The sequence below is a fragment of the Euprymna scolopes genome, chromosome 23 (assembly GCF_053919585.1).
Source record: "Euprymna scolopes isolate OS-2025 chromosome 23, ASM5391958v1, whole genome shotgun sequence".
Classification (NCBI taxonomy): domain Eukaryota; kingdom Metazoa; phylum Mollusca; class Cephalopoda; order Sepiida; family Sepiolidae; genus Euprymna; species Euprymna scolopes.
Genome location: NC_136504.1, coordinates 116681231 through 116694080, shown reverse-complemented (window position 1 = coordinate 116694080; position 12850 = coordinate 116681231). Strand labels below are relative to the sequence as shown.

General features: G+C 33.2%; 1 protein-coding gene across 2 annotated transcripts in view; it reads left to right on the top strand.

Moving 5' to 3' along the window:
• Window positions 1–12850, top strand: part of LOC145246158 (sodium- and chloride-dependent GABA transporter ine-like) — a 463838-nt gene that overhangs the window by 419909 nt on the left and 31079 nt on the right. For both annotated transcript variants that reach the window (XM_080108026.1, XM_080108027.1), the window contains 3 exons: window positions 53–214; window positions 4471–4577; window positions 7069–7193. In XM_080108026.1, the coding sequence (XP_079964152.1) occupies window positions 53–214; window positions 4471–4577; window positions 7069–7193 (394 nt within the window). The remainder of the gene's footprint in view (window positions 1–52; window positions 215–4470; window positions 4578–7068; window positions 7194–12850) is intronic.

Sequence of the window (12850 nt, the reverse complement as noted above, 5' to 3'; positions counted from 1 at the left end):
TTGTATTTATTTAAAAATAATTTAACGTTTTTTTTGTTTTCTCTTTTTGTAGATTGTGACAGTTGTGGCTCCCATAGCTATTTCATGCACTTTGGTTGTATTGGGCTACGGGCTTGCCAGGCTTGATCAGGGACCAACCAGGGATATGTTAAAGGAAATTTTCACACTGCCAGATCTAAAGCCGACATATTACACATCAGAAGATTTTCTTAAGGTAATTCCGTCTTTTATAATCAATTACATTTTTATTTTACAGCTCATCAACCACTGTTGAGTGATTTTAAAACCAAGAAACTTATGTTTGTCTTCTTTTTGAATGTGTGATTTTTTTTTATATTATTCAAAATCTATGGCTGATTTTGTTTGATTTTTGTGAATAATTTTCATTTCTTTTAGGATTAAATTAAAGATAATACCTGTGTGATTCACGTCTTTTTGGCCATTCAGTGCTGAACTCAGTTATGCTTGTAAAAGCCTCTTAAGAGTACTCAATATATTCAAATATTTATTAATTTATTTGCTTTTTAGGTATGCGTGTATGTGTGTGTATATATATGATTGTTTTTAAATCTCCAAAACAGTGTTTTATGGTAAACAACTGATGATCCCTTAAATTAGGATTATTGTGAATTCAAGAGAGCAAGTTGATGCAGTGATCGCAGGCGCTTAAATGACTTTTTTTTTTTTTTTACAAAGGCATCACCACATTATCAAGGCCCAGAGGCCACTCAAGGATAAGGGTTAAAGAGTGTACAGTAGAAGTTGGTCAATATAGTAATCATTAGTAATGAAAATTTGGTAAATTTAATAACTTATATGGAACGGCTCATCAAGAACTTATTTACCTTAGACTTGAACACAACCATATTGTAGTCAGCCGGAAAGCAGGAAAACGGAAGACAATTCCACAGGCGTGCAGTTCTAAGAAAGAAGCTTTGTTCATGGAATCTATTTACTGACTAAATAGTTTTCCAACAAATGATAAAAAATATAAAAATTAAATAAGTTTTTTTTTATATAGTTTTAAAGGTTAAAAACTTCCAAGACTATATAATATATAATAAAAATATATATATATGTTTTTTTGTTTTTTGTTTTTTCAATCATATTTCACTTTTTATTTATACCAACCCTTTAATTTATGAAGTTCAATGTAATTACAGAGCATATAACAAATAAATGATTAAAGTCTATATTATATTTATATTGACCATCTTACAATTTATTCCTTTAAGTATGTTGACATGCACAATTCTTGACAGCACCTGTTTCGTAGCGCAAAATCATTCATTTAATTATTATATCAATCAATGAATCTATTCTGCCCTTAACTTAATTCATCAAAAGAAATAAATGCATATGGGCATGATTACAAAATCCCAAAATTGGGAGAGATATTGCAATTACATTTTATTTTTTCTTTTATTTTTTATTTTTTCACAATTTTTTGACGAATGCCAAATTTTGTTGCTCTACTGCTATGGGAAGTGGGTCAGGGTCATTACTTATTGCACGCCCCTCGTATATATATATTTCCTTTGCCATCTTACACATGTTTTGTGACCCATTACGAAAAATATTGTCTTTGGTTTATTTAAATCCTCTTCAGAAATATATATATGTGTCCCTTAACCCTCCAGGGTCGTGGGGGTGCTGCATTATTTCATGTGGCATGTCTTGGGCAAAAATAGCCTAATGGCTCCAGGCACATACAGCACCTAGTATTACCAAATGGTCACCCATTTTAGTATTGGCCAGGCTCAACATCGCTTAACTTCAGTGATCTAATGGGAACAGGTGTGTCAACGTGATTCTGTCATATACTTCTTCAGAGATGATCAATATTAATAAAAATCCGACACAGTATTTCAAAATAAAGATATTTAATATATAATTATTCCAGGTTAAAAAACAATCAATTAAATTTTAACAAGATTCATAAAAGAGTGCTCGATACTGAAGTAGGACAAGATATACTTTTTATTTGTTTTGTATAAGCATTTATATAGCGCTACACATTCGTGGGCATGTTTCAGTCGGCCAGTTACAAGTAACTAGAGATCTCTTCAAGTAATATTGCTTGTATACAAGTAAAATCTGTAATGCCTATAGGTGGAACGATAAAATTGTCACTTTAAAAAAAAAACAACACTACAGCTTTATTTTAAAACTTTCATTGAAAAAAATCAATTCAGGTTATTTGATTATGTTATAGAGCTGACATCTATTCGATGTAGCCTCAATCACTGCCTTGATATGGGTCTGGAACTGGGAGCATGCCTTTTCCATAAGTGCTGATAGAAGCTTGGCGAATACTCAGTGAATGGCAGTGAGCAGGCTGACTTTGGAGTTGTGGGAGGTCATGTTGGTGATGTTCTCGATATATGACCAAACGAAGTAGTCCAGCAGGTTCAGATTGGGGGAGGAGTGGTGGGGTGGGGGCAGTAAGAGAAGGGTACAAAGTCGTAGCACTCCTTCTGAAGCCAAGTCTAGGTCTTTTTGGACTTGTGGGCCGACGCTGAGACGTACTGCTACACCAAGGGTCTGCCAGTGGCCACCTAATTGCACCATGGGATCACCTTACTCTTCAGCACATCCAGGTACACTTTGATGTTGACTTTCAAGTCGACTTTGAAGATGTGAGGTGGCATGGTGTGGCCCTCACTTTAAACCAAACCAAAGATCATGACCGTGGCCGGAAACTTTGCTTTCATCACCCTGGGCATGTCTCTGTTATTCATGGCAATCCAGCAATGCATTTTGAGGGTGTTGGTAATGGTCCTGTTGTCATAATTTGGATTGGTAGAGAGCATGAGTTGTACAGCGGCACATCTTGCTTGTTGAACACTGTGTCAGTTTCAGACATTTTTGGGATTTGTACACAACTAGCCAACTAGTAGATGGTCTGCAACACAAAACCGGTTTTCATCAAATGGAAATGGAATCATGTTGTGTTTTCTAGAATGACAGTTTTATAATTCAACCATGTATATAACAAAAAATAACTCGTGACAAATAAAAAAAAATTTACAATTCAATCAATTCAGTTCAAAGACAGCAAATATCTTGAGTTCTTCCTTAATTCATGGAAATACAAAGATGTATACTTTTCTCGTCAGAGGAAAAAATAGTCAAGCAGGGTTGAGAAAACATTTCTGGAACTGTATAAAAATTGAAAACTTTAAATTTCTAGTCATTAAATCTGATTGAAGAAAGGGAAAAGGCTAAAATGAATAATGAAAAATTGCAATTTAACTGTAAATCCTTTATTTTTTTGTGAATCATAAAAACATTGAAATCTTAGAAGCTGCAACACAACTGACTTTCCCTACCAGATTTTGCTGGCCAACAATTTTATCTGTGCCTAAGCAGCTACTAGGTGGATCTAGCGAGGCTTGAGCATCATATAGTGACCAATAAACTGGATCATATGACCAATGTGACTGTCCAGTTTGCACTGATACTACACCTCTGTAGCACCCTATTCACACAACCATGGATAAAATAGTAGTTTGTCTATCATTAATCCTTGGAAATAACTATTGGGGTTTTAATATTCAGCGAACAATCAAGAGTTGATATTAGTGAATGGACGATTCCAATATTTTTCCACGATTCTGATACAATTACCAATTCCATACTAAATTCCTGATTGCAATGTAGATACTGATTCCGATGTTAAATATGCAGAGTTTTTTCTCAAACGTAAAAATACATTTGTGGGGGATGATCTATAGATTTTAGTTTTACTGTGTAATTTAAAAATCAATAAATTTAAAAATCAATAAATTTAAAAATCAATAAATTTAAAAATCAATAAATTTAAAAATCAATAAATATTATCATTACTACCAGCAGTGGAAGATTTTGTTTTAAACAAAATCAAATAAATATTTAAAAAAGACAATTAAAGGAATCGTTTTTGGCATCAGAAAATAGGCACAAATTTTCCCTATTTTGATACTAATTCTGATACCTCTAAAATTTCCAGTTTCTGATTTTGATTCTAATTAACACCCCAACACTGATTGACATGCCATATAAAAAAAAAAAGACAATTAAAGGAATCGTTTTTGGCATCAGAAAATAGGCACAAATTTTCCCTATTTTGATACTAATTCTGATACCTCTAAAATTTCCAGTTTCTGATTTTGATTCTAATTAACACCCCAACACTGATTGACATGCCATATAAAAAAAAAAGACAATTAAAGGAATCGTTTTTGGCATCAGAAAATAGGCACAAATTTTCCCTATTTTGATACTAATTCTGATACCTCTAAAATTTCCGGTTTCTGATTTTGATTCTAATTAACACCCCAACACTGATTGACATGCCATATAAAAAAAAAAAAAGAAAGAACTAAAAATAAAGGAGTTTGTGTGCAGATTTTGAATGTAATCAAATATTCTTAATTCCTTTTTTCCGAACAAACCTTTCAATCGATCTTTTGAATATTTTAATTGCAGAAATGTATGAATTCCTTTGTACATATTCAAATGGCACTTCCGTTGTGGTTTGGTATTGCTCCCACCATGGGTAAAATGACTGGATTCGGAAGAATTCGCAAAAACCTGTAAGTTATTTCTAAATCTTTAAAATATTTTGTCATATATAGAGATTGTAATGATGACAAATATGTAAAACAGTAAGTTTTTTTGTTTTTTTTTGTTTTGTTTTTTTATTGGTTAAACCAAAAATTCATTCCCAAAGTTAAGACGCTGGGAGTGGATTCCATTTAGCTTAATATGGAACAAAAGTCACTAAGCATGAAACGGAACCACATTAAACCACATCTTTTGTCATGAAACAATAAAAAAAATAGTAAACTTTTCTTTTTTATATTTTTACAAATATTTTTTTTTATATTTAAAATAATATTCAGTATATTCAAGGGCTGAAAAATCTAGTACAATAATACAAAATTTCAAATTCATTCAACTCCATTAAATGAAATATCTCATTAAATATTAAAAAAAATAGATAAATAAATTTATTTTGTGCATTGAAAATCTTTGTGTGGCAATAAAACTTCTCAAATGCACGTGTAATGTTAGGCTGTGTAAAATGTTAACTGGTCGAAATCGCCTGTTCCTTTTTTTATCAAATTATTTCGATTGTTGATGACATTCTGATACAAAACCTATCTAAGAACACTGCCAGGCACATAGAGTATCTTTGTGTGAAATTTTATGGAAATCGATCCAGCCGTTTTCGAGTTCATAGGAAACAAACTCAAACACTCAGATAAAGTTGCTTTTTATATAAAATAGTAAAGATTAAAATTCTATTCAGTGATTTTTAATTTTTGATGTACATTTATATTTTGAACTGCTGCATTTCACTTGAGATTCTATAGAAATAAGTGACAAATATTTTTTAAATACAATTTTTTTAATGTACTAATGCTTATCAAGGCCTAAACACCACTTGAGGATAAGGATTATCGAGTTTATCATGGAAACAGTAAGATGATTAAAATTGGATTAAATTTGATTAAGAGGACGACCCAACAAAAGTTTGTTTACATTTATTTGGAAACAACTGTTGTAGTAAGCTGAGAAGTATTCCTGCAGTATTGTTCCATAGACAGGTATTTTCTCCATCAATATAATAATGTGAACAAGCATCTTGCTGTACACACTCAGGATGTCTCCTGTTCCCTATAAATTTGTCCCTTAATCTGTTTGGAACACAATAACGTGGTGCTGCTTCCCAACTGACTATAGCAATGTCTGTAATATTTGGATTCTTCTCATCTTCAGTATCATTTTTTGTTTTGGTCGATGTAACCTCTGACCGTCTTCACGTATATTTTGTTGAACTCGGGGGAATCTGTGTAGAATTTTGAACGGAACCTTTTATTTAATTTAGGCTTTTGTTCTTTCAGCCGTGACTGGATTGAAGTCTTAAGTAATTTGAAATTTTACACAGATTCCCGAGTTTGATGGAAAGATTCCAGAGTTCAACAAGATACACTTGAAGAAGGTCGGAGGTTACATTAACCAAAACATTGTGAAAATGACACTCAAGATGAGAACAGTAGTCGGAAGAATGCAAATAATATGCATGACCAATCCTCATCTAAAAGATTCAGAAATGTTATAACGTCATTTTCAAGTCTAATATTCATTAACTCTTGTCTGCGAGTGGCCCTTGATAAACGGTGATCCACTAGTAAAAAACTAAATAAGTTGTATTTTGTTTTTCCAACCAATTTTTTTTTGGTCAAACAAAATTGAACAAAACTAATAAGAAAACCATTTTTTGTTTTTCATATTTTTTTAACAAAGGTTTAAAAAACAGCACTTTTTTATGTGTTTTTTATGTATTTTTTTTTTTTTGTTATTTTTATTTTATTTTTTTTTTTTTTTTTGCAATTAATGTAAAGTAAACTTTTGTGGGGGTCTGGACAACCGATTTTTTTTTTTTTTGATGAAATGAAATTAAGACAGCCAGGATATTCCCTTAGGATTAGGCAAACTTTTCTACGATCACATCGGACAATGTTAAAGTTGGGGTGAGAATAGACAGCAGATGTGGAAGAAACTTCACGAACATCGTAGCTTTCCGATATATGGTTTAAGATGAAGACAAAAGGATCATTACCAAATTTCTGTCTCACATAAACTCGAAAAGATAAATGTTCAGAAGTTCTCGGTTGATCCTGTTGATTACCCCCCCACCCCACCCCTATTTTCCCCAAAGATCGTCTGCTCCTTTGCTGCGCATTAATTGGTGTCTTACGTCAGGTTACAGTCAAACTCGAGTGCATGATGTCCTGTTTCAAGCAAAGGCAAGCATCAATTATTTACGTCTGCTTCAAATTCTGCACAAATACCATTAAAATACTTTTCCATTAAATTGAATAAAAATTGGTAGAGTAATACTCCTAGTAACTAATTTCTATGAAAACAATCTTCTTGGCAATGGTAGCGACTACGAATGATAATATTGTGTGTAAATATAAAGTGGTTTAAAGATTTCCATCGCACCATATAAAAAAGTAATGATTCAAAATTTGATTTTCTACGTTGAAACTGTTGTTATTGTTGTTCTCTCTTCAGAACATGGCTGTTGATGACAATAATGTATGCAGTCTTTTGGCTGTTACCCACTCTCACGATGGCTCCCTACTTGGGAAATCTCATCTTAAAATCACAAGCTCTTTTTACAGATGTTCCACTAAGTGGTAAGTTGAATTACAGGTCACGTTTAACAGATGTGTGAAATAATGTGTGCCGATTTTAAATGTCATCAAATATTCTAAGTTCTTTTTGTTTTTTTTTCTAAACAAACTTTTTGATCAGTCTTTTGTTATATATCTTAATTGCAGAAATTAATTTGGTAGAAGGGCAATTTTTTTTTTTTTTTTTTTTTTTTGAAATTTTTTTTTCTTTTTTTTTTTTTTTTTTCAATTAAAAAAAACGGATTCCATTTTTTTTTTTAAATTCAGAAAAATAGGATTTCTTTCTTCCTCTCTCCATCTCATATTATTTTACTTTCCTCTTTTTAACAAAATTCAATCATTTATCATTCAGAAAAAGGCGGGATTTCTGCCTTTTCTTTATTTTTATTTCTTTTTCTTCCTCTCTCCATCTTGTTTTACACCCTTCTCCTCTCTTTCTGATGCTACAAGATCAGACCGTGTGAAGATACTGGTTTTTTAATCTAAAATACACCCAACATTAATTTTCTTATTTTTCTTTTTCCCTTTCCCAAAACTCAATCATGTTCAAAGTCGAAAGCAAAATCAATTTTCCTATACAAAAAAAAAAAGACGAAAAAAAACATCATGAATAAATATTTGAAGATATAAAGAACTTGAAGCGTAAAAGCTTTTTCTGAAATTTCTGGATTCAGCTTTGAATAACCAAAAAGGGTTGATATGCCATAAAACTTTTTAAATGTTAATTTTGCCATACTTCAAACGATTCATAATAGCAAGGGTAAGAGAAGTAAAAGACGTTTGCTTTATCAAAGAATAACTTCCTGTCTCCTTCCCCTCCTCCACACACACACACATTCGTGCTTAAGTTGTTTCATGTTTCTTTTTTTATTGTTTATATCTTGAACAAAACATTTTGAATGTTTTAAACTTTTTATTATATACAAAAACATTTTTTGTCATACAAAATAAATTTTAAACATTCTTTTTACACAAAAAAAAGCTAATTTTAATGGGATTTAATTTGAGGATAAAAAAAAATCACTTGCATCCTACCTCTACAAAAAAATTTTCTTTTTTTTTTTTTTTTTTTTTTTTGCGTGAATGTGTGAATACCTCGAAAATCTTGAAAGAATAAAAAAACAACAATTATTTTAAAATTTAATAGTTGCCTCCCCTTCTCAGCAAGATATTACTACCAAATTTACCAAAATTCTTTAAATTTTGTTGCATTAAAAAAAAAAACAAAAAAAAAACTACTCTCTGATTTCATATGTTGCGGTGTACATTGCGCATTTGCGGACATTTTTTTTTTTTTTTTTTTTTTTTACATGGAGGTCACCACTTATCAAGGCCCGGAGGCCACTCAGGGATAAGTGTTATTGCATGTACAGTAATCAATGAGATAGTATTGTAGTAATCATTAGTATTGGGGGTTTTGATAGAGTGCCTTACTTAAGAGGGCGGTTTGTCAGGAATTTGTTTATGTTGGACTTGAAGACATCCAAGTTGTAGTCAGGTGGGAAACAGGCAAACGGAAGAGAGTTCCACGGTTGTGCACTTCTGAGAAAGAAGCTCTGCTCATGGAATCTACATTTGGGTTTAGGCACAGATAAAGAGTGGGGAAAATTATTGACAGTAGTTTCAGCCAGACGGGTGTTTCTCGTGAAAGATTGTCGGGGGGGGGACGAGAAATTGGAGCTCAGACGAGCACTTGCCATGGAAATAACGATAAAACAAAGACAGGCTTGCAACGAGAAAAGGGCATCCCCCACTAATCTATGAAGTCTATTTTGTACTCTGTCAAGGCAGGATAGGCTGTTTTAGCAGCTCCTGCCCAGATGTGGCAGCAGTATTCCATCCTTGGACGTACTTGGCTTAATGAAAATAGTTTATTCATTTAAAATCAGATTTTTATACATTTTTTACAGACAATAACTTTTGGTGAACAATGCATAAGACAATGTGTGTATGTGTGCGTTTGTTGATCTCTGCGATCATGAGTGGACCGGGGTTAACGCATTTTGTTTAATGTGGTTACAGACTTAATTCAGTGATTGTACAGTTCGTTGTTCATGATTTTTGTATTACTTTAGCTTACCCCTGTAAGGCTGTTCGATGCGTAGAGATTGTTCCATTATCGAGTTGGTTTATGTGTGTAATCAAACTCAGAGTATGTGAGTGCCATCTGTTCTTGTCTGTGCCACGGGAAAAAAAGGGAAAAAGAGACAGAAAGAAGTTGATATCGCCACCTATTGGCTGAAACATGCAACTATGGAAAATAGGGGTGATAACTGTATATGCCTCAAACTGAAAGTATTGTGCATTGTGTCCGTGTATGCGCTTTGTGCGAAACTACAGGCTAATATGTCTTCACACAAATAATTTTATTTTAAAAATAATCCAGAGGGTTGGGGGAGAATCAAAACTACACATCCAATGTTTTCAATCTGATGCCATACTAACTAAAAAATTCAGACTTTTGTTATATCAATTTTTTGCACTTGTGCAATATATAGACAGCGGCAATGTTAGGAGACGATAACTCCAATTGCTTCTTGATCAAATACCATGGCAAATAAGTAACAAACAAGATTTTTTCCCGAGCACAAAAATATTTAAAAACCAAAACATTTATTGTATAAAAATGTATCAATAAAAACATTTATTGAAAAGTTTGTGTAAGAAAATATTTTAATAAAACATTTTTTGAATTAAACCAACATTGGATTTTTATAAAATAAAATTGTTGGTGCCCTGACAAAAAGAGGGTAGACCTGTGAATTCACCCTTGTCTATTTGTCCATTCGTCTGTCCGCACTTTTTCAATAACTACCCCTTAGAATTGTTTGAAATTTTGCACAAACATTAAACATGACTAACTGATTTCTATATAATTTTGTTTGTCTAAACTTCGCAATAACTCTTGGGTGTGCCCTAGGGGCTCTTTTAGGGCTAATAATAAAAACACTCTATTTTTGGGACTATTTTACCATATTTGTCCAAATTTTTTCTGTTTATGTCTATTTAGCTATTTTGCATGGTGCTGAACTCAAATTTAAATATGTTAAGGCCTTGGGGACTTTTGGGGCTAAATGAAGGGGGGGATACAAATGATGGACTTGGTCATTTCTTTGTTTTGCATGGTGCAAAACTCAAATTTACATATGTTAAGGCATAAAACTGCACCATTTGTTCATTTTCAGCAGGATTTGACGTCCCCTGGGGACTTTTGGGGCTAAATGGAATGTGGGGAGGGGGGGCAAATGCTGAACTTAGTCATTTTTTTTTTTTATGCCTTGTTCACTGTGCACTCATGGGGATCATGCATGCTTCACTTATTTTTTGTTTTGTTTTGTTTTGTATTTTTGCAAACAAGTTAATAATTTAAACGAAATATTTTTCGAAGTAAATCAACATTGAAGGGTCAACAACAATTTAATAATTTAAATGAAACATTTTTCGAATTAAAGCAACATCTCCAGCAGAATCCATCACTACTACTATTGCTTTGCAATATACCATGCTTTGTCTACATTGCCACTGCTCCATGGCTGACAACAATCTATTAGCATGCAAAAAGTCTATTGTTTCCCGGGTTTCCAACATCAACAATGCAATATTCGCGATTATTTAGGGAATTTAAATCCCTTTTAACATAAAGTTTCTGAAGAATTTCTCAAAAAGTACAAGTTATCGTCTCGTTTTCTAACTGAGAAGCGCCATCTGGTGAAAGTTTAATGAAATGCACAAAAAAAAAAAAAATGGCCGCCGTTTGTATACTGCAGAACTGCCCAATTTTTAATATAACACCCAATAGGAAAACCAAATATACGCATTTGAAGTTTTAAGGAGATACTATCCCCATGGTTCACTTAGAGGTGCATAGATATTCAACAGAACTTCCAATGTTTTTTGTGGAAGAATTTTAAATTTCATCGAATTAGGATATATTTGAATTTTGTAGGTCTAGACAAAAAGGCATATTTCTGCCAGACATTTTTCGTAAAACCAGCCTGGATCATCAACAATAAATTTTTCCATTTTTTTTTTTTTTTTTTTTTTTTTTTTTTTACTACACGGTGGTCACCACTTATCAAGGCCCGGAAGCCACTCAGGGATAAGGGTTATTGCAAGTACAGTACGTTAGTGTGGAGATTTGATGAAGTGTTTACTTAAGGGGGCGGTTCATTAGGAATTTGTTTACGTTGGACTTGAAGACATCCAAGTTGTAGTCCGGTGGGAAGCAGGCAGATGGAACAGAGTTCCACAGGCATGCAGTTCTAAGAAAGAAGCTTTGTTCATGAAATCCACGTTTTGATTTAGGCACAGATATAGAGTGGGGGAAATTTTTCACAGTGGATTCAACTAGACAGGTGTTTTTCGTGAAGGATTGGCGAGGGGGGACCAGAGATTGGAGCTCAGACGAGGACCTGCCATGGAAATAACGATAAAACAAGGATAGGCTCGCAACGTCTCTTCTGTGGGAGAGAGGTTGCAGGGTAGAGAAAAGGGCATCCCCCACTAAGCCACGAAGTCTATTTTGTACTCTGTCAAGGCAGGATAGGCTGTTTTTAGCAGCTCCTGCCCAGATATGGCAGCAGTATTCTATCCTTGGACGTACTTTTAAGTTTTAAATAAACTTTACATTTTATTTATTATTAGCCTGTGTGCCCGGCGTTGCCCGGGTGTTTGGGGGTGTGTGTTGAGTAAAAAGAAAAAAGTGGTAGTAGGCAGGCAGGCAGGCTTGAACCCATGCCACAAAGAAAAGAATGTGGGAAAAAAACCGTGACGTCTTTGCTGTTGCGCCCATCGGCAAACCAGAATTGGCAAAGGTTTAAATTAAAGCTAATCAATCAAAAAGACTTTCGAAAATATCGGCAGAAAAAGTAACCCATTGAGGGTAAAGGAATTAATGTTTTTTGATATTTGTCGTCCGAAGGGTCGAGCTTCAAAAGATACCGATCTCGTGAAAATCCGTCGCCTCTGTCAAGTTTTAGCCAGACTTACATACCTTCATTTAAACAGACAGATGAGATTTATATTATAGATGTAATTTATATATATATATATATATATATATATATATATATATATATATACACGTTCCATTTTTTATTACCGTCTTAGGCATTTTTGGCCGTCTGTAGCTTCCTCAGGCTTAAAAGCCTGAGGAAGCTACAGACGGCCAAAAAAAAAACGGCCGGGTAGTTGAAACAATAATGTAACTTAACAGAAAGATACGGTAATAAAAAATAAAACGCATATTTGCTCTACAACAGTATTGAGCACTTTCTTCAGTTTTTATAAATTACCATTTCCACTATATATATATTCCACATTATATATTCCATATATTTATTTTGAAAAGAAAATTAATGTTTTTTTGTTATTTTAATAGGATGACTTCAATTTGAATTTCTTTTTTCTTTCGTTCTAATTCAGTTTATAACTGCTGTGTTAACTTTGTCGGTGAGAGGTTCTGCATTTTTTTTTCATATAGTGGGCGTGTCCTATTATGTCACATAGTTTGCATTATTATATCAATCAAGGATACGTCCTTGACAGTCAGTGCAGTAATGGTCTTGTTGCTGTTGGGGTAAGGTATGGTTCTATTCAGTCCTAGGAAATCTATCCTCCCAGGCTTTACTTTCACTCTTTGGTAAAGGGTTTATTTATTA